At 47.4% G+C, this 23,209-nt stretch overlaps 1 protein-coding gene across 1 annotated transcript in view; it reads right to left on the bottom strand.

Moving 5' to 3' along the window:
- Positions 1–20,096, bottom strand: part of snap25a (synaptosome associated protein 25a) — a 36,739-nt gene extending 16,643 nt beyond the window's left edge. Inside the window, exons 1-3 of the mRNA XM_068576497.1 lie at positions 19,958–20,096; positions 2,408–2,551; positions 675–716 (exon numbers count right to left, since the gene is read on the bottom strand). Of these exons, the coding sequence (XP_068432598.1) occupies positions 675–716; positions 2,408–2,479 (114 nt within the window). The 5' untranslated portion in view covers positions 2,480–2,551; positions 19,958–20,096. The remainder of the gene's footprint in view (positions 1–674; positions 717–2,407; positions 2,552–19,957) is intronic.
- Between the last annotated feature and the right edge of the window lie 3,113 nt (positions 20,097–23,209).

Here is a 23,209-nt window from a genome sequence, read left to right on the forward strand (position 1 = left end):
TGTCATATCTAGGGTTGCAAAATTCTGGGAATATTCTTGGAAACTTTCCACGGGAATTAACGGGAATTAACTGGAATTTTGGGGTAATTTAACTGCATTGACCTCGTCATAAGCAGACATGCATGCAAACATTGATAATACAACTTTAAAATATTACATTTTTGACCTTTTTGACATTTTGTGAGTCGAACTTTATTCTTTCATCGAACAACGAAAACATGAACCTTGAATAAAAAAAGGTGTATTCTGTATGATCACCACCCGCCAACACAAATTTATTTCTTAAGTGTTTTTCCTGAATCCTTTCGGGTCTAAATGCTTTCTTCCTGGACCTACATGAACAGTTCAGTTCATAGTTCATAATTAAAAAATTTGAAGTCGTTCAGTTATTTTGTTCAATATGTTGCAGCTGTATTTAAATCTCTGGCTGCAGTACCGCTCTTGGCCTCTACACAACTCAACGCTCTCACACCTGCCAAAGGGCTGAAACATCCTGTCTGCTGCTCAGCTGGAATGAACTTTGCAACGTCAGGATTACATGCAACAGCCTTCAACCTGCAGACAGCGTAACACTCAATACAGATGCCTTGCTCAAAGTGTGTGTGAACGTCCCTGCATTCATTCCTGCTGCGTCATGTTCCATCAATGAAGTCACAAGTGGGATTCATCCTTACCTCCTCCACCAGCTGCAGCATACGACGAGTGCTCTCCAGAGACTGCGGAGGAATAAAAGACACGTTAGTGACACGGCGGCATTCAGGCAGACGTCTGATGTCCAGACGGTGATTTCTACAATCACAATCTGCAGCGTGTTGATTGCATGTGAGCTCGTTGACTTGAGCTCGTGTCCCAACAGAGTGGAGTCAATGTGAGCGATCAGCGGGACGCGGGGATCAATATCTGACGTTCATGTCGACATGAACGCGACGTGAAGTCACGGTGACGCGCCGTCTGCAGAGGAGCGGGAGTCCTGAGCGACGGGCTGTCAATCAACGGGACGCTGACAGTGATTTGCATCTGAGAGCAAAATGGTGACTCAGCAGTAAATCATGCCAGAACACAGCAGCTCTCCTCTACAATACAAACATGCTCTGATGACACGGAGCAGGAGGAGAAGCTTCTGAGCTCCAGCCCCTCGTCCTCTTCACAGGAGCCGTGTTCACGTCCGACTCAGTCACGTGACTCTCAGCTAACTGTTCAAATGTTAAAAACATATTTCAGATGGATGCGTTTGTTTGGACTGGTGGAGAACAAACTCTGCTGCTGCGTGGTTTGATCAGAAGTCGGTACTGAAGGTTTGTGATCAGAGGAGAAGAAGAAGAAGAAGAAGAAGAAGCAAAGTTGCCAACATGGAGAGAGCTTTTTTTTAGGAATCAGTTCTAATTTTTATTAAAGTTTTATTAAATTCAGCTGTTTCTATGAAGCTTTTCTGATGCCATACACGGCCAATGACACGGCGCCGCCATGTGGTGTTTAGGGGAAGGAACCAGGGGTTCACAGCCTTCATTGAACGGCCATCTTTGTGTCCTTTTGCTCTTCTTCTTTTTTTAAATTTTTTTTAACCCATTTCTCCTTCTCATCTGAAACGAAGCAGCCAGAAGATCCTCCAGCTGTGAGTATGAAGCTCATGAAGTAACAGAGGAAAAGAAGAATCTGTCATTCTGGAGCCGCCATTTTGTGCATTCCACATCCTCACACGTTTGTGTGTGTGTGGGTGTGTGTGTGTGTGGGTGTGTGTGTGTGTGTGTGTGTGTGTGTGTGTGTGTGTGTGTGTGTGTGTTTAATATTCTGCTCAGCTGTGTCAGAGTGAGTCACATGTGAGGCTGGAAGGGGTGTGGGCTCATGTGCTCTGGGCCATGACTTGTGACTTTGTCTCACTCTCCATGCTGTTGACACACACACACACACACACACACACACACACACACACACACACACACACACACACACACACACACACACACACAATAACATGGTGCTGTGTCATTGATATTTTTTATCAAGGACAGAACTACATGTTTTTACTTTTTGGTTTTGGTGTTTAAAGCTTTTGATAATCTTGATTCTTCTGATTCCAGTGAATCCAGAAACTGAAAGAGTTGCATTGTGGATGTTTCTTTTTTTTTGTACTAATTAGATGTGAGGATGCAGTGAAAGTCAAGAGTTTTGTTTGTGCTTTCAGATTCAGAAAATGTTTTTAAAAAGACGGCCTTTTGTTATCGCTGTTTAAAAAAAAAAAAAATCTGGATTCAAGTTTAAAGATCAGTTCAAAGTCCCTTTGATGTGCCTCTCATTGTTTGCATGTGCGTGGCGTGCGGCGTGCGGCCGTGTGTGAGTGTGTGCATGCGCTGCCTTCATGTCGGCGTGCGGCCGGACGCTCCCGGACGCAGCGGCGTGACGCTCTCACCTCGTCGGCCAGCTGGTCAGCACGCTGCTGCATGTCTGACAGCTCATTGCGCATGTCTGCATCTTCTGCCATGGCCGCTGGATGTGGGGGGTGGAGACGGTCTCCAACAGGGACGAGAAGATCCTAGTGGGAGTTCGGGGAGGGCTGGAGGAGAGAGACAAAACACAAGGAGAAGCACGGGTGAGGCACAACACGTCCAAACGTTGGTACCAGTCCAACGGAGGATTAGAAAAAGAGCGACAGCGAGCAGACAACATGTGCAGAGTATTAAAAGGCTCAGACGGCGACGATGCGGAGCGAAAATCTAAAGGATTAGCCAAAAACACACGCGTACTAGCATTAGCTAATAGTGTTATGACTTAAGACAAACTCAGGCTGAATAATTCAACCGTGTGAGCACGTCCATCATCACTTGAGCCCTGGCAGGATGCCCTTGGGCAAGGTGATGCTCTTCTCCAACAGCCGCCCAGATAGCAGCTGAAAAACATATTCCTGGAGGGGCGGGGAGAAAAACACGAGAGGACGAATGAACAAACCAGAAAATGGGCCAAATGAAAATCGGAGGAATCAGAGCTTCTGTTTCCCAAGTCTCCCTTGACTGTTGCAGGATGTGTAACGGAGGATTAGGAAGCCGCCGCTGCAGCAGCAGCGTTTGTTTGTCGGGGGATGAACAGGAAGCCAGCAGGCGGCGGGCGTTTGCGGCCTCAGACCGGGATGACTGCGATGTTTAGTGAGGATCAGCCACGCAAACAGCCCGTTGGCTGCCATCCTCCCTCTGCTCTCTGCAGGGCCACGAGAGGCTCGCACCACAGACCGACCCGCCGGGCCTCTCCAGACGAAGGATTCACTCTGAAGTCCATCGCGGAACGACTCGCCGTGTGTCAGACGAGTTGGAGGTTATCCGTGCGTACGGCTACGAGACATGCTTACAAACTAGCATCCGGACAGTTTGATGCAATTCCTTTCTATGTCTTTTTCTCGCTAAGCGCTAATCCTGCTTTTATTCAAGGTTCACATCCTGACAGCTCCACTGCACAACAGGAGAAAAAAACCTCGTTCTTCATTTGCAGTTCTGCTGTCATGTGTTATATTGCGCAGACTCGTTTCAGTCTCTTCACCAGTGCATTGAGTTTGCGTCTTCCTCCCTTTTACAGTTGCAATTTTTCTAGTAATTAATAGAAGCGAGCATGTATCTAACTCCTCCAAGTGAAGTCCACACGGCACCGCTCCTCTTCTATACTTTGCCTGAACCCCTGCAGTGCTGCAGGGACCCAGCAGGTATGTGAATGACCTCCAGCCGACCCACATTTCCTCCAACGTAGAGCTGATGTCCAACCAGCAGACATTGAAACTATCAGAGGAGATCTGAAACATCTGAAACATCTTCATTCTTTCCATGGTGACACACAACTTTCTATTTTCACCATTAACTGTCAAACGGCTGTCTTTCTGTCTGGAATGGTCTACTAGATAGATCAATGGATAGATAGATAGATAGATAGATAGATAGATAGATAGATAGATAGATAGATAGATAGATAGATAGATAGATAGATAGATAGATAGATAGATAGATAGATGGATGGATGGATGGATGGATGGATGGATGGATGTCATCCTATAGGAGCAGAGGAGAGGACACTAGCTGAGATCCCCTGATGAACACATGAAGAAGCTTCCTGCTCATGTCAAAGGATCTGAGCTTGAACATCCAGCATGATATGAGCCAGATTCCCCAAAAAAGCCTCCTAGAGCGTCAATAAGACACCTTTATGGAAAGATTAGGACCTAAAGAATCAGACTGTGCAACAGAAATCACAATAAAACAAAGTCTTGTCCTGTTAGGAAGAAGCTTCAGTCAGAAAACTGTGTCGTTATGTTCAAAAATGGAAGAATGACATATTGTATGCCAAAAGATCATCTGAATGGGGCATGCTGGGACTTAAAATGGGAGCGGGAGGATTTTCACACACGGTTTTCCAAAATGTACTGTTCAGATGGACCCTAAGACATTCATATGACATTTTCTATCTATCTATTGAACTTCCATCATCACTGGAGAGACCTCCTCCTCCTCCTCTTCTCCTCTTCCTCCTCCTCTCCTCCTCCTCTCCTCTCCTCCTTTCTTCCTCCTCCTTCCTTCTGGAATTGAGGACCAACTTTTTGGTCATTCCTATATTTAGTTTTAAGAAATGTTCATCACAGCAGCTGAGTAAAGATTCCGGGTCGTTGCCTGGGGTCAAAGCCCAACCTGAGAACTTTGATGTTACAGGACACGCAGCTCTGCCTGTACTCAGCTGCGTGACGTGAGAATAAAAAGAAGCTACAACGGTTCCCTGCGGTGCTCCACTTTTAGTTCAAATAGTGTCAGAAAGTTTCTCATCCAGCCTGACAATCTGTGGTCGAGAGGAAAGGTCATTTTAGACCAAAGCAATAGTTGTATTCTGCAGAAGTCCTACGTTTATACAGCTAAAAGATGAGGCTGAGTTGTATTAAAGACACTAGAAAAGTCAAAACATGATCCTAACAGAAGATGTAAAAGTAAAACAATGCATCACAACTTGTAAAAGGAGTCACGAATAGTGAAAAACTCAAAACAATAATGCAATTCATGAATATGAAACTGATGCCGGTTTGTCTCTGCGGCCTCACGAGACACCGAAGAAAACCTGTTAGTGCTGTTAATGCTGCTAATGCTGCTATTGCTGCTAATGCTGCTGGAAGCCACAGGTGTGAACTCAGAGGGTTGAAGGAGCACCTTCATGGACCTCTTCACATCCGGACCTCTTCCTGTGCAGGATGCTACGTCTGTGACGAGCTTCTGTCGCCCAAAAGATACAAATCTGCTCAAACTATTTCTCAGTCTGTTGGCCCAGAGGAGCATTGAGAGAACATATTAGAGGACACAGAGACAGAACATCCGGTCTGTGAAAGCACTGGATGCGTCCTCTGAACACCACAGCAAGCCGCCGGGCGAGGACTCGTCAGCGTCTTGGTCCAGCCGGACGCGTCTCATCGTGGTGACGGACGAGCAGCCGGCTGGATGTTCGGCCCCGAGGCGCTCGCCCGCTGTGTTCGCTTCACCCACTCGTGTGTTCAGAGATGTTCAACAACAACATCTGCTGGCCACACACACACACACACACACTCCCACAGACACGCCTTCACACACAGGATATGAAGCCATTATTTACAGCCTCTCTGGGTGGTGTGGATTCATCTGCATGGGGCTCAGATGGACTCAGTACGCGTCCTCCTTGTGCCAAGACTCAAGTTTTTACTGCTGGATTTATTGAGAGGCCGTTCACACAAAGATGCTTTTACTAGTTAGCCGCTAACATTTGTCACGTTGAATCGGAATCCATTATATTTATGTGTTCGTCACATCTCTCCTCTCCTCCCTCCCTCTCTCCTCTCCCCCCTCCCTCTCTCCTCTCTTCTCCTCTCCTCCCCGTCTCCTCTCTTCTCCTCTCCTCCCCGTCTCCTCTCCTCCCTCTCTCCTCTCCTCCCTCTCTCCTCTCCTCCCTCCCTCTCTCCTCTCCTCCCTCTCTCCTCTCCTCCCTCTCTCCTCTCCTCCCCGTCTCCTCTCCTCTCTCCTCTCCTCTCCTCCCCGTCTCCTCTCCTCCCTCTCTCCTCTCCTCCCTCTCTCCTGCACCGCTCCATCAGCAGCAGCGGCGGCCATGTTGGGTTACATAAACCTCGGACTGTGCAGTGCATCGCTTATTGTCTGAGTCCAGTCGGATTCAGCTGTGTGTGTGTGTGTGTGTGTGTGTGTGTGTGTGTGTAGGAGGGTGGGGGGGTGCGTCCAGTTTTGCAATTAAGTTTTTAACGGCCACCGTTGACCTTTTGCTTTACGTCTCAATTACAAGCTTTGCATCTTTGCATCTTTGCTGCCCTCTGGGACAAGATGGCCATCAGGGTTCTTCAAGAGGAAACACATTCCTGGTGTAATAACATGCTTTTATAATCAATGCATGGGTCAGTGTGGATGTTCTGGGGTCAGATGATGTTACAGTTCAAATGCACCAGTGCATGTAGAACCAGCCTTTGCTTCACTAACAAGGAAAACAATTTGTTGCTAGAAGAACTAATACTTGCCCAGAAAGAATGTATCTAAATAGTATTGTTGGTTTCTTCAAAAAACTAAATCCATAACTAGAGCATGTTGGCTGCTGAACTAGGAAATGTCTTCTTGACCTCAGGAAAACATTTGTGAACTCAAGGTCGGCCTCAGAGGCTTTTCCTGCAGCTCTGTGACGTCACCAGAGCCAGCTGGAGGAGACCATGTGCTCACAAGGCAAAGTGAGCTGAAACCCACAAATGTTAGTCATCAGCTGTTTTGTAAGATTCTTTATCGACACGCTGTCTTTGGCTCTCTTATCTGTTGCTGCTGCTTCTGTCTTTTTATGTAAATAAATGTACACAAAGTGAAAAAAAGACTTCAAAATTCAAATATTTCATTTTAAGTGGTGTGGTCAAAAATGTTCCACTTGCGCTGCGATAACGCTGAGAGATACAGGAATACCAGTAACAATGTATTCATGCGCTAACGCAGAGCCACATTTTATCTCCTGTTATCCAGAGCAACAAAGCAGATACAGACCACCTGAATGCTTGTGAGAGAAAACATCACAAAGGTCAATCCGGTGACCTTTGAGTCCCAGAATCTTCACCCAGCAGGCGCCATCGCTCGTCTGGGACCCCTGTCTGATTAAATGTTGGCCAGACCGCTTTAGTTTTAATTAATCGGAGAGCGTTTGGGTAATAAAGTGTGTGTGTGTGGGGGGGGGGGGGGATACGTTCACGACCAATCAGACCAATGAATATTTCACCTGGATGTGTATCTGTGCTGTTTTGTGAAGTCTATAGTTTGACCCATAAGAGCAGAAGAATCCTACAACGTGTGCTTCTGCAGAGACGCACAACACAACAACAGGATGCACACTTGTAGTATACGTAATGAACGTTATTGTTTGTTCTATTGGTAATTAGGAAGAAATATATTTTATTATTATTTTATTATTATCAGTAACAGGAATCACTTCATCCTGTAATCTCCTGGATCTTTATGAAGTCTTTAATGTTGCTTTTGAAGAATGCTCTGCTATGATGGCACATCCACCTCTGTTCATTTAGTCAACCTTTAGGCCACGCCCCCTGCTCCTCTGTTCATTTAGTCAGCCTTTAGGCCACACCCCCTGCTCCTCTGTTCATTTAGTCAGCCTTTAGGCCACACCCCCTGCTCCTCTGTTCATTTAGTCTGTCATTAGCCCACGCCCTCTGCTCCTCCGTTCATTTAGTCAACCTTTAGGCCACGCCCCCTGCTCCTCTGTTCATTTAGTCAACCTTTAGGCCACGCCTCCTGCTCCTCTGTTTATTTAGTCAGTCATTAGGCCACGCCCCCTGCTCCTCTGTTCATTTAGTCAGTCATTAGGCCACACCCCCTGCTCCTCTGTTCATTTAGTCGGCCATTAGGCCACGCCCCCTGCTCCTCTGTTTATTTAGTCGGTCATTAGGCCACGCCCCCTGCTCCTCTGTTAATTTAGTCAGCCTTTAGGCCACGCCCCCTGCTCCTCCATTCATTTAGTCGGCCATTAGGCCACGCCCCCTGCTCCTCCGTTCATTTAGTCTGTCATTAGGCCACGCCCCTTGCTCCTCCGTTCATTTAGTCTGTCATTAGGCCACGCCCCCTACTCCTCCGTTCATTTAGTCGGCCATTAGGCCACGCCCCCTGCTCCTCTGTTTATTTAGTCAGTCATTAGGCCACGCCCCCTGCTCCTCTGTTCATTTAGTCAGTCATTAGGCCACACCCCCTGCTCCTCTGTTCATTTAGTCGGCCATTAGGCCACGCCCCCTGCTCCTCTGTTTATTTAGTCAGTCATTAGGCCACGCCCCTTGCTCCTCTGTTCATTTAGTCTGTCATTAGGCCACGCCTCCTGCTCCTCTGTTCATTTAGTCGGTCATTAGGCCACGCCCCCTGCTCCTCTGTTCATTTAGTCGGCCATTAGGCCACGCCCCCTGCTCCTCTGTTTATTTAGTCAGTCATTAGGCCACGCCCCTTGCTCCTCTGTTCATTTAGTCTGTCATTAGGCCACGCCCCCTGCTCCTCTGTTCATTTAGTCGGTCATTAGGCCACGCCCCCTGCTCCGTTGTCGCATGACGCTGACTCCTCAACCTTTTGACTCCAAGTCAACCGCAAGACAATAGGTATGAAAAGCCACCTGGAGGTAATTCAAAGTGAACAGGTGGGTTGTGACAAAGTGCACTGAGCCCATGAAGTCATCGATGGAGGATTCAGATGAATTATTCTCACCTAACAACATTGGCGTTCACCAACAGTATTTGGAACATCTGGATGAGCAACATGAGGCGAGGTACCTGCATTTCTATATTATACAATTGGCACAAAAAGAAGTCCATATATGTTTCATTGAGCATCCATCTTTCCAGCTCTCTTTCCATCCACAGCACAGTGCGTTTACTGCATCGAGAGTGACACAAAACGCCACAGGAACGATAACACAAGACATGAAAATGCCCTTATTTCCATTTCCCTCACATTGCACCCCCGAGGACAACCTATCTCACACCCTGTCCAATCACATTCCACCTTGAGAAGATTACCAGCCCCCACCGACTCGCCGTACTAAACACTTTCCCTCTTCATCTTCTTTAATGTCCCTCCTCTCCTCCCTGTCTCCCTGCTCGTTCCTCTTGTCTTTATTCCTCTTTCATTTTTCCTTGACTAGAAAGAAAGTTCGCACTGGAACAAACCTCCACAAAAGTCCTTGAGATACACTTTGCCTCAATACGTATTGAATCTGACTTAATCTGACATTACGCTAGCCAAACAGCGCATTGTAGTACTCAACATCATTCATACGAGTCATGTTCAGTCAGTCAAACAAATATTATATAATGCAACACAATATTACAGTTTTAAAATGTGATTTGTGTGATAAAAAAATCATAGAACAATTGAAAATAAAGTGGACGGGCTGTAAGACAACGATGAGGGAGGAAGTGGCCACAGTGAGAGGCACTGCAGTGCTTTGATGAGACAGTACATCTTGGGTTTATGCACATGGAGTTGAACGCGCGTGTCTCTCTCTTCTCTCGCTCTGTGTGTGTGTGTGTGTGTGTGTGTGTGTGTGTGTGTGTGTGTGTGTGTGTGCTGGCTGCCATTTTGTTTGCTTTCACTACCATCGCTGTCCCTGCATCAAACGCTTTTCTTTGTTCTTTTGAATGAACAACTTTTGATGGAAATAAAGTCACAGATAGACATGATCAAGTGTGATTGATGCCTGAGGCACAGATGTGATCAATATCAAAAGTTAAGGGATGAAATAACGTCTCATGTTCGGCACGACTGCATAAAGTCAGGAAGAGATGACACGCGGAAAGACAGAGCGACATTAACGCTGCACACGTGCGACAACAAGTGGATTTAAAGGTTATCTTCAGGCCTGTGTGCTAACCACACACCCAGCACAGCAACAGACGAGAGGCTGCTGTGAATTGCCCTTGTAAGAATTATGTTACGTAAAACGATTTCATTGCGAGTGACGACAGCTTGTTTTAGTGCCGCTGTTATCGCTCCATGCAGACGACTGCAGTGACAAAAGCACTGAAGCTAAACGGATGAAGGAGGCGCTTCTTGTGACAGCAACATAGTTGAATTGTCATTTGGCTGCAGATTAAAATGCTTCCACGTGAAACGATATACAATGCTTTCAAAATGCTTTCATCTCATTAAAAGCGTGACGCGACCCTTTCAGGAACCTCAGAGACGCAGCGTTACACAGCGAGCCCAAGAGTCACTACAGCTGGAGCCCTCTGCACAGGAGCCAGCATTAAGCGCCACAGAGACATCCCAGTGGCCCCGCTCTACTCAAAAGGTCATGCATTATTGACCTGAGAAGACCAAGACCCCATCACTTATTCATCTGGCCCCCAGTGTAAGCGTCCACATCGAGGAAACACAGGACTAAAGAGCAGGAGCCGGAGGATCATAGCAACGCAGGCTATCTGCTACAGACACTTCAGAAGGCAGTGAAAGTGAATCACATGACTTGCTCAAAAGAGCACACCGGGCATTCAGCTCCACATTTGAGGAGGAAGATTTAGACGAGAGGTGAAATGTTTAATTTACTCGTCCGTCAACAGAAAATTAGTCGGAAAGTATTTTGATAATTGATTAATTCTTTAAAGGTTCTCCATCAGGAATTCAGAGCATTTCTATTGCTTCCACACGGCTCTCAACATGGCAACAGTTGCGCCTGCGGCTAGGCGCTAACGATGCTAACTGTGCTAACAACACGCACAGTTCGAAAACAGTACTGAAAGAGATGCCAGTGTTAACCTGGGAACTGGAGGCTGGGTGCTACGTTTCCAATGCCATTGGTTGAGACGGCGTTATCAGCTGTCGCCGCCACGTGAGCGCAGCGCGGCGGACATTAGCTAGCCAATGGGGCACAACAGCGAGACTCACATTCATCCTTAACATTTCAAATAGTTCTTTGTTGCTCTGTTACTGCTTTGAATATCAAACTGAGCACAGAGAAGTGATTTATAGCCACGCTAGCAGCGTATCACGAGAGACTGGAACGTTGAGATGTTGGTCTGTCGTTAGCGAATAATAGCGTGCCAACATGCTAACATGGATCGTGATAGTTGTGAACATTGTCGTTGTGAACATATTAGCATGCTAATGTTAACATTTAGCTCCAGACACTGTGTTTACATACAGCTAAACACCAGTACTAGTTCAGTTTAAGTAAAAACGCCCCAACAAACTGGTTACAACTGTTTTTTCTATCTTCTTATCTTCTCGGATATCAAACTAAATACATTTTAATTTTGGATTGTTAGGCAAAACAAGCAATATGAATATGTCTACTTGGGCTTTTACAGTTCAAATTTACTATTTTTAATTTTCTATTTCGTGGACCACCTGATTTGGGTAAATAATTAAGAGATGAATTAACGATCTTCAAAGGTCCATCACCACAAACAAAGACCATGCAGCGGCCAAAAGGAACAAAACAAACCTGCAAACGGACCTAAAATCAGTCTTCATATTTAAGTCATAGTGAACGAGAAACGATTTGCTGCTGTGTGGTCAGAGCAATATGCATTTTTCTCAATATACGGTCTATAAATAATGCTAAACACTATTCCAGTGATGATGATTGCTGACCGGTCCTTGCTGCGGGCCTGCCTATGGCATTATAACTTCACACTGTTGTGACAGCTTGCATACAGGACAAGAACATAATGTTCTTTAAGAGATGTTGATCTGCTTTTAAAGAATTGTTTTGGAAATGAGCAACGAGAGCTCGCTGTTTGTCGAGAGGCACGTATGAATAACTTCCCGTCTATACGATGAACACTGTGACCACTGGGTAGGTGAGGACTCCATGCACAGGGATACAAACATTCAAACATGATCTACTCATCGTATCCCACAAGGCACGTCACACAACACATGAGTAAACTGGAGAAGACATATCCTATCCATGCCCACGGCGGTGGTTTAAGCTATTCAGAGGGTTAGAAGGTCAGTCAGTGCAGCAAGTAACTGTCGGTAATGTACGTAGTGGTTTAAGAAACTGTTTTCCTCATCATTGTGGGAACTGCGTGTGGTTCTGGGTTCATCGTCATCGATGAGCGGCTACTCACTCGGTGTTCCAGTCACACGCCTAATCTCATAGGGATCGCGACATGATGAGTGTATGCTAATGTAAATACTGCTGTTCATCCGTTATCACGCAGCACCAACGTCATAATCCTCCAGCATTCATTGTCTCTTGAAGCTGGCCTTGCCGATGCATCTGCTAATAGAGAAAGAATACACTGAGGACACAAGACAACGGCAGGCCTGGTGATTTAGTGCCCCAGTCTGTCACTGCTGTCGGTGTTTTCAAACACACACCCCTCAGACTGTGAAGGAGATGGCGTGATTTAAAGCGGAGGAAAGTCTGGGCCTGTCACCTCTTATTACTAAGCTCCAGTCACAACCAGCTCTCTGAGGAAACAAATCATTTCACCGTGATCGCAAAACCCAATTTTGCGACGACAATGACAAATACGCTCCGGCGGCTGGAGGGCGTGGCTTAAGAGCGACATGAGTGACGGTCACGTTCGATGGTGACACTTGAGAGCTCTGATCGTCTCTCTGCTCCTCCTGAGTTTCTCCATCGGCTGTGTCTGTTTAAACATCTTCTTCTGTTGCTAACTTCAGGACTCTTTGGGGTAAACAGGATGTCTGTGCAGCGAATAGGTTTACAGATGCGCTCCTTAGCGCCATCTATCGTCGTGGAGTTTGAAAAGGAACCAACGCACCTTGGCCCAAAATCATAATTTTTTTTGCCGTGAGAAATTGGTCGTGTGGCGAGAGAGCGTGTGAAAACACGCAAAAGCTTGTGTCACACGGCGAAACCGTGAGAGTTTGTAGCTCTGCGTGAAGTGTTGTCACAGCTAGCTGGAAAGATTAGCGGACGCAGCTCCGGGGAGACAGATGGCTGGCTAGTTAGCTAGGTAGTTAGCTCGTTCTGGTCTGGAGGCAGAGCTGAGCGCTAGCTAACAAGCGGACAGCTAGCTAGTTAGCTAGGTAGTTAGCTTGTTCTGGTCTGGAGGCAGAGCTGTACGCTCGCTAAAAGTAGACAACTGGCTAGTTAGCTAGCTCGCTAAATTTCACCATGCTTTTCAAAGCGGCAGTCCACAAAGCGACGTCACAGCGACTACGTCCACTTCTCATAACTCACAAACAGTCTGTGGTTGAACAAAGTTGTCCCTCACACACACACACACACACACACACACACACACACACACACACACACACACACACAAATGAATGAAAAAGAGAATAAAATAAGGCCATATTTCACACCAAATCTAAGCACGGCTGCCGCCCTCCAGCTCCAGTTCGCTGAGCAAACAGGAGAACTCAGCGCCACATTCAGTACCATGAGGCTTTTACAGATAATGTAATGATGCAAAAACATGAAATAGAAGAAGTGGGACGGTCCAGATGGGGTGAGGGACCTGAAGGGGCTGAGGGTGCAGATGAACTCATGACAGATAATCAATTTGCAATTGGCGTGCAGGCATCTGCTGCCTGTTTTGAATTAGAAGCGTTACCTCTTGAGTTTAACGAGGCAATAAACGTCAGCGGAGAGATGTGAAGACCCACTGGCTGAAACACACAGCAGACGTCCTTTTTATATCTGCGTGTTTGATGGAATCAAAGGCAGCAAACATTCAAGCCGGACACACAGGCGCAGAAATACGGATATTTTGCCGATACCACAGTCACACACCTCATCAATATTGATGTCTTTCATTAGTCATCTGGTCACAGATGTGGGTGCAGCATATTTGTACACCATGAAGCGATTCTGATGTTCATCTCACATCCATCAGAACACATTGAGCGCTGTGGAAGTCGTCATCCATGGCCACTGTTCCCAGTGTCCGGGCCACTTCTCTGTCTTAGAGGAGCCCGATCATTCTATGAGAAGTCACACAGAGGAATCAAGTGAAGGCAGAAGATGAGAAACACCTTCTGACAGATTACCTCAGTTCAGCCCTGCTGCCTTCTTTTGCCGAGCTGCTCAATAAAAAACTTCACAATGTAAAAGATATATCTGTGAGTGTGGACAACGCTTATATAACATGTTATATCTATAAACAACACGAGGTTGTTTTGGAACATTAAGCATAAAAACTTTAGAGCAGTTTAGAGCAGCAGTGTTTCAACTGTTCGGCCTCATCACAGCTTTCTGTCTTCTTTAAATCTATTAGTTTACTGTCACAGAAGATGTTGGAAAAAGAAATCATTCAGAAAAAACAAACATTATTGTTTTTTAATGCTTATGAAAAGAGTTAAATGATACAGAGAAATAAATAGAAACTCAGAGGACGCTGCTGCGTTTAACTGTCTCCAGTAAATGCTGCAGGGGGCAATGTTGACCTCCACGAGGCCCAAATAAAACCATCAATAAATCTCATTCTCTGTATTGCTCATGAGGCATTTTAACACACTATATACGTAACACATGGGCATTAAAGACAGTGTGTTATGGATTCATTCAAAGTGGAAAACAAAACTGATAACCTGTGACTTGTTTAGTATCTGCGTAGGGTCTGTGGAGCTCAAACCAAATTCATTACAAAGTCAAACCAGATTCATAATGCAACACAGCACGCATGCCATCACGGCCTATAATGTATGCAGTCCTCAAACGGTGTTATGCAGTTCTGTGTGCTGCAGAACGGAGCTAAAATGTGACAAACGGGGAGTGTAACACCCTCTGTGTACCCTCTGTCCTGCCCTGCAGGCTAACCTGCACCAGCAGCCTCGCTCAGCTGCACTGCAGCATCATAAATTACCCGACCCGGCAGACAGACCTACAACACCAAAAAAACACTAAAAACAACACACAACACTGCGCTGACCCTTGAAGGGAGGCCGTGTGAGGGCGGAGGGCGTGTTCCTGTTGACCCGAGCACATTCATCAGTAACTTTACGCTCCGCTGATGCGGGGATAAGATGTCCACGCATGCTTTTATTGTGGGAATGGAAGCTCTGGCCGTACGGAGATGGTTCACAACAGAGTCTCATTCAGCGCTGGTTTGAAGCTACAGATCGATGTGACACCAGAGCAGCCTGCGTCACATCCAACACAAGCGACCGTACTCTGAAATATAAGCTTTCCGTAGTCACATCCGAGACCCAACTGTGATATTAAAGTGTGTGGTGTTGGAGATTTGATATTTTAGTTTTCAGAAGGACATCGATCCGTTCGTATATCGAGGATTCTTCTCTTCGCTGGCGGTGTGTCTGGCTCCACGTCGGTCCTTCCATCGCTTCCCTCTCTCTGAAGCACCTAACTTCCTTTCATTAGTCAAAGGCGAAACAATCCAAACCCGAGAGGGAGGGTTTGACAGATGGCAGAATGATGACGACGGGCCGCTCAGACACATGAACGTGTCTTTGAAAGGCAGGAAGAGGGAGGACTGGTTTTGGAGTTTCAGTTCCAGAAAAGCTTCAAAAGCAGAAGCATCGGTCCCTGTCGACGTCACCAGTCCTGTGACAACTGAGGTAGGATGAATAAATCTATATTTAGAGTCATATTTTTGTCCGAGCACTGAAAGCAGTCTTGTTCAGCACCGTGTGCCGCTCCAACCTGTGATGTTATCTCCAATGATGAACACTTCACTGCCCGACACGACGCGCGAGTTCCAGGAAAGAGAAACCAAGAACACGTTCTCATAAAAACTCATGAAGGCAACAAACACTGATGCTGTCTCAGAATAGGAGATGACGTAACACTGAAAACAGACGAACAATGCGCAGTTACAACGTTTCCCTTCGCCAGCTCGGAGCGCCTCTGCAGCGGCCATTTTGATTCTGTGTTTCTGTTGGCTGGCGGAGCGGAGAGGCCGTCCCGCCAGCGCTGACTGGACTCTTCACAACAAGAAGCTCAGCTGAGCCTTTCGCCCTCACGCCACTCAGCTGCTCTCATGTCTCTCACACTCACGTGGAATTAAGGAAACAAGCTTTGCCTCATCAACGTCCTCTGACTGGACGCCATGTTTCTTCTCTCCTGTTTCATGACACCTCGGCTTCCTTCGTCTCTTAGCTTCGGAGAGTTTGTACTGGATGTCGTTGTGTGCGTGCCTGGAGACAATGACAATAGAGTTGAATCTAATCTCGAGTCCGGATGTCGGGATGAGGAGCTTGATCAGGCCTCCCTCATGTGTTCATCATGGAGCGACCCCAGCAGCCCGTTAGCTTAGCGTCATAAACCTCTGCAGCTCACTGGACTTGTTCCATTCATCTTAATTGAGTTGTTTTGGACGGAGCATGGCGAGCTACTCTCCACTGTTTCCGGTTGTTATGCTAAGCTAAGCTAAGCAGCTGCCTGGTCGCTCGCTTGTAGCATCGAACTCAAGAGAGTCAACAAGCTACTTTCCCTGAATGTCAAACGCTTCCTTTAAGAAGTGCAGCGTTGCGTCGACTTCAGAGGATTTCCATCAGCTGTGTGTTTCCATCGCTCTGTTTGCAGTTTGCTCTGTTTTTAAATGTCCTTTCAAAGATTTGACGTCTGTAAAATATCATATCACGGGGCTTAAAGTGTAAATATATCTCTGTCTGCCTTGAGATGAAATGCTGGTTGAGTCAAAAACAAAGGTAAATACTACGAGTCACTATGTTGAAATGTTCTTCCCGCCTGGTGACACCACAATGCGCTCAGACAGGAGAGACCACGCGGGGTTAACGCAGAGCCACTGATGCAGCAGCAGAACAAACTCCTCCGCATGAGAAACTGAGCTGCTGTGAGAGACAGTTTGCTCAAGGGCACACAATCACGGAGGCTTCTCTTTGAGCAGGTCCAGCTGTTTGCAGCTGTGCTCCCTCTCCAGCTGCAGGTTCAGAGCCTCAACGTGAAGAAGAAGGTTGACTATGCGTCTGTGTCTCCATGTGAGCAGCTGCTCCTGCGCAGCTCGACAAACCTGAAGCCTCCACAAAGATGATCTCACTGGAGAGTCAGAGCCGGAATCAGGAAACATTAGGAAAGGAAAAAAGAGGAGCCGCGATACTGGAAACATGTAGGAGCTGCACCTGGACACGCAATGCAGTCATCCAGTCATCAGTCATCCAGTCATCAGTCATCAGTCATCCAGTCATCCAGTCATCAAGTCATCAGTCATCCAGTCATCAGTCATCAGTCATCAAGCCATCCAGTCATCAAGTCATCCAGTCATCCAGTCAACCAGTCATCAAGTCATCCAGCCATCAGTCATCCAGTCATCCAGTCATCCAGTCATCAAGCCATGCAGTCATCCAGTCATCAGTCATCCAGTCATTAGTAATCCAGTCATCCAGTCATCAGTCATCAAGCCATCCAGTCATCCAGTCATCCAGTCATCCAGTCATCCAGTCATCAGTCATCAGTCATCAAGCCATCCAGTCATCAAGTCATCCAGTCATCCAGTCATCCAGTCATCCAGTCAACCAGTCATCAGTCATCCAGTCATCAGTCATCCGGTCATCAGTCATCCAGTCATCAGTAATCCAGTCATCAGTCATCCGGTCATCAGTCATCCAGTCATCAAGTCATCCAGCCATCAAGTCATCCAGCCATCAGTCATCCAGTCATCAAGTCATCCAGCCATCAAGTCATCAGTCATCCAGTCATCCAGTCATCAAGTCATCAAGCCATCAGTCATCAGTCATCCAGTCATCAAGTCATCCAGCCATCAAGTCATCAGTCATCCAGTCAACCAGTCATCAAGTCATCAGTCACCAAGTCATCAGCCATCCAGTCATCCAGTCATTAGTAATCCAGCCATCCAGCCGTCAGCATCACTCATCCAGTCATTCAGTCATCATTTATCCAGCCATCAGTCATCAGTCATCCAGCCATCATGTCATCCAGTCATCAGTCATCCAGTCATCAGTCATCCAGTCATCTGCTCGGTGTTCACCGGCATTGATCCGGCGTTTGGCTCCATGTCAGAGCGTCCAGAGAGAGAGAACAATGGCTGCTTCTGAGAAACGACCAGCGCACGGTGACGGATCTGTGAGTCACCATTTATCAGGAGAGCACACACACACACACACACACACACACACACACACACACACACACACACACACACACACACACACACACACACACACACTGTTTTCTGTCTCTCTCTGTAGTCCAAACAGTGCAACCAAGCCGCATAACGCAGCTTGGTTTAGCGGCCATGGCAACTGAAGCATCTCTGGTGGGCTTTGCTGTGCTCTCTCATATATATATATATATATATATATATATATATATATATATATATATATATATATATATATATATATATATATATATATATAACGTGCCATTGCCTGGAGGCTGTTCTTCCTTCATGAAGGGATCTCAGGTGCTTCTGGTCACGTGGTCACGTGTGAGCGGGCATGTTTCGGTATGTGCTCCTCGTGCCAGAGCGCTCAGCTGCGTGAGTCCACTCAACCCGCAGGTGACAGCTGCGTCCATCAGTGACCATCAGCCGGCCTCCCGCCCACGTGTTGCAGTCTGAATGGATCCAGGTGCGTCACAGGTCCGCGCGCTCTGCCGCAGCATCAGACCTCCTGTCCGGAGGCCTCTTGTCTCCGCATCGGGTCTGCGGCTGCGCACAGGGGCGTCAATCCGCCACCAAAGACACACACTGACACGCGTTTCTCACCGAGACGTCCACACCTGAACGGATGATGTTTTCTCCAAATGACAGGGAATTACCTCACTGAAGCATCACACATAAGACAGCAAATGACATGAAGCAGCTGTGTGTGTAGTGTGTGTGTGTGTGTGTGTGGCGTCATGTCCACACTGGGCGCGCTCGGGCTCCACATTAGCAGCCAGCCTTAAATACGCACCGTGCGTGATTGACAGACAGAGAGCGGCTGGATGAATGGATGCTGTGGTGTGTGTGCGTGTGTGTGTCTGTGTGTGCGTGTGTCTGTGTCGGGAGGCTGGGAGGGGGGAAGGGGGGGGGGGGTAGTGCGGGTTTCACCGCGGTCCTCCCCGGCACGCTTCTCCCTCAACACTTGCATAACACCCCCCCCCCCCCCCCCCCCCCCAATACCTCGGGTTTGTGATGCAGACACTGCGTGAACAGATCAATAACAAAGATCAATGATAAAGAGATGCGACGCCCCCCCCCCCCCCCGCCCTCCTCCTCCTCCTCCTCCCGCAGACCTCCACCATGGCGCAGTTTAACGTGACATGACTGACCGCTTGTCCAACCACCCGGCTCCTCTGTTCAAGTCAGCGGGGATGCGGGAGGGTTCCCGCGTGCGTGTGCGCGCGTGTGTGCGTGCGTGTTTCCTTCTCATCTGGCTGCAGGAGCGTGACAGATGTTGCCGCTTGTTCACCATCTTGCTGCGACATCAGCGGTCTGTACCTGCTGCGTGCTTCAGCTCTGAGGCGGAGGCGAGGCTCTCCGCCAGACGGGTTGTTTTTGTTTGTTTGTTTAGTTTTTTGTGGAGAACCCCCCCCTCTCCCCTCCCCCCCTACGCTGTAAAACATGTCTAGGAGAGACGCGTTTGGCCGAGCCTCCTCCACGATGCGGGCATTCAGACACGACTCGCGCTGCTGCCGCGTCACGTCCTCTCAGCCTCCGCGCGCGCGTCTCGCTCCCGCAGCTCTGGCGCTGTCCTCGGTGCTGAAACCATGAAAACGCCCGCAGTGGAAACAGGCGCAGTAGAGCGCACCGCGTCCGCGCGCTCAGCAGTCCACCGCGCGCGAGCTCGAGCTTCATCACCCGGGAGGGAGGAGGTCACGCACTGCCTTCTCTTCTTCCTCGTTCCCTTCCTTCGCCCCTTCTCTTCCCACTGAACAACGCTGCAAAAGAGCCGCTATACCGCAGCAACACGCGGGCTGACGCAGCGCAAACCGCTCGTGCGAACATCTCGTTTCAGGGAAAAGCCGAAACTCTGCTGCCTCCTGCAAACCGCCTGAGACCCGAGAGGAGAAAAACAAAGTGTCTCAGTCTTACCTGAGCCTGCTGTCGGTGCCCTGCAGACAGTACGGGAGGAAATGTCTGCGAATATCAGCAGCTAACCGATACCAGCCCCCTCTCTCTCTCTCTCTCTCTCTCTCTCTCTCTCTCTCTCTCTCTCTCTCTCTCTCTCTCTCGCTGCTGCAAAGGCACTGCGCGTCGGTTGAGTCCTCCTCACTTCTTCAATGGGGAGGGAGGGAGGGAGGGAGGGGGAGCAGTGCAGCTCTCTTCAAAGATGGCGGACAGTTTTTGACGTCAGCGGCAGGCATCTTTTAATAGATATCTGTCAGAGAGGGACTTCAAAAACTCATTTTGTAACGGGGCATCAGCACGTGTCCGTGTTGTGTGTTTCCCGCCACATAGAGTCAGTCCCGCATGGATTATTCATGATGAGCTGCTCCTGCGGGTCAGCCATGCTTTCTGCGGGTCCTTGTTCATGCTCTCTGTTGTTCCTCATGTTGTTCCTCATGTTGTTCCTCATGTTGTTCCTCATGTTGTTCCTCATGTTGTTCCTCATGTTGTTCCTCATGGAACAATAGAGATATACAAATAAATGTGGCCACGTGCCAGAGAAAATAAAAGAAGAAAAAAAGGAGAAACAAGTTGCCTTGCACTGTCATTGTTCTCAAAGTATGCGGCTCCTTTACAATACATGACTGGTCATATGTTCACCATGACTTGACTAAATATATATATATATATATATATATATATATATATATATATATATATATATATATATATATATATATATATATATATATATATATAGTTTTGGAGCCTGATTCTGGTCTTGTGTGTCCATTGAAAGACAGTTCATCTGTATTCCCACATTATTTTGTGTTTTAGTCCAATAATTAGCACACAACCAGCTGGAGCGTTGTGTTCCTGAGGGGGGACAGTGGTGGGTCCATGGGGGTCTAGAGGGCCCAAAGGGGATCCTGGAGTTAGCGCTTTTATGGCTTTCTCATGTTAGCACATAAGAACATTAGCCTGCAGTTTCAGACGCGTGTTCAACGCTGATTCTTCCTCCGCAGATTCTTCCACGTGTGGATGCTCCCTGCTGAGTTTTTAAATAATAACGCTGTTTATTTACAACAAATCCTATAAAAAGATCAAAACAATAACAGTTTGATCCCACAAACAATAATCTGCTTCCTGAATACAAATGTCCAAACTCATCAAGGATCCTCACTGATGAGGATCCTCATCAGTGAGGATCCTTGATGAGGATCCTCACTGATGAGGATCCTTGATGAGGATCCTCATCAAGGATCCTCATCAGTGAGGATCCTTGATGAGGATCCTCACTGATCTCTCTACCTCTCCATCTCTCTACCTCTCCATCTCTCTACCTCTCCATCTCTCCACCTCTCCATCTCTCTACCTCTCCATCTCTCTACCTCTCCATCTCTCCATCTGTCTACCTCTCCATCTCTCTACCACTCTACCTCTCCATCTCTCCATCTCTCTACCTCTCCATCTCTCTACCACTCTACCTCTCCATCTCTCTACCTCTCCATCTCTCCATCTCTCTACCTCTCCATCTCTCTACCTGTCCATCTCTCCATCTCTCTACCTCTCCATCTCTCTACCTCTCCATCTCTCCATCTCTCTACCTCTCCATCTCTCTACCTCTCCATCTCTCTACCTCTCCTTCTCTCCATCTCTCTACCTCTCTACCTCTCCATCTCTCTACCTCTCCATCTCTCTACCTCTCCATCTCTCTACCTCTCCATCTCTCCACCTCTACCAGTCTTCTCAGATCCATCAGCTTCATCATTTTTCTCTCATCAGTGTCAAACATTAATATTTCCTTCACCTGTCTCGTCTCCCAGACTTTGAAATGAGTTTTAAATGTTCTTTTCACTGAGAGAAACACACAGAACGATGTTTTCCTCACATGGAACATTTAGAGAGGAGAGCCAGAGGAGAAGAAGAGAGAGGAAGGTGTGTGTGTGTGTGTGTGTGTGTGTGTGTGTGTGTGTGTGTGTGTGTGTGTGTGTGTGGGCCGGTATACAGAACATCATATCAGCTGTTTCATTGTTCATCTGTGGGTTTTAATAGTTTTGTTCAGTGTGCATTTGCCTATTTTTATTCCACAAAATGACTCCTTCAGCGATTCCTGAAGTAGACGATTATTTACTTGAGAACGACGCGGTTGTTTCGTTCCCTCTGCAGCCGACCGGCTGCACAAGGATTCTGTATTATTCATTTATTCTACAACTCCACCAGCTGTAACGTGAGAATAATATCCAGATGAAACCTAAAGCGTGGAACTCAGAGAAACCCTCCCAATCACAAAGCCGTCCTCCACGTCAGTACGGACCATATCTGATAGTCCAGAGCCGCGGTCGGCCATGTTGGTTCCTTCACACTCACGCCAGACCTCATGTCATCCATATCGGTCCTATCATGCTATAAAATATTACATTTCTAGCAATGACTCAGCAGATATGCCCCCAAGACAAATGATCCTTCTCTCAGCGTTCCAAAGCAGAGAGAGAATATTACCACATGACTCTCATTTGAAATGCTCTTTTAATACGGTGAGGATTTTAAATGAGTATAATCTTCTTGTTGAACAGGGTTATCAGCTGCTGCTTATCGGCTACGTTTCTCAGAACCTCTTAGTTCTGGGTTTAGGTGGATTATGGAGGGAGTTAGTCACTTTGCATGTGAATATAATATAACACATGTAGAATATAATATAACACTCTAAACTAAGAGAATGATGCTCATCCCTTCTTGGCTTCTCGTTGTCTTTTCATCCGTTAAAGCTCGCTGTTCTTTCACTCGTTGCTGCGATGAAAGAGGATGGCTAACTTTTCAGTAGAGGCCTATGAAGTGGGAGCGGTATTCGCAGGGTGGTGGTGTGTGTGTGCATGTGTGTGTGTGTGCAGTGTGTGTGAAGTGTGTGTGAAGTGTGTGTGAAGTGTCTGGGGAACTCGTGGAAGGGAGAGAGCTCGGCGTCAACGAGCAAAACACAGCAAGTGGAGGAGAAGATTAGTCGCAGCATCATCAACCGCGTAGCAGAAGGAGCTCTGATCTCCTTCTGACTGGGGGGGAGGGGGGGGGGGGGCAGGAGGGGGGGCAAGAGGGTGGGGGGCAGGAGGAGGAGGGGGGGGCGACAAGGCCAAAAACAGATTAAGAGGTGTGAAAGATCCAGAGAGGACCGAATTGACGGAGACGTACGTCTGACATATGAGGAGAGATGGAACACTCATTTTGTGTCTATATCTGTGTGTG

This window comes from Clinocottus analis, unplaced genomic scaffold, assembly GCF_023055335.1.
Source record: "Clinocottus analis isolate CAN_PGR_092001 unplaced genomic scaffold, fCliAna1.0.p SCAF_15, whole genome shotgun sequence".
Taxonomy (NCBI): domain Eukaryota; kingdom Metazoa; phylum Chordata; class Actinopteri; order Perciformes; family Cottidae; genus Clinocottus; species Clinocottus analis.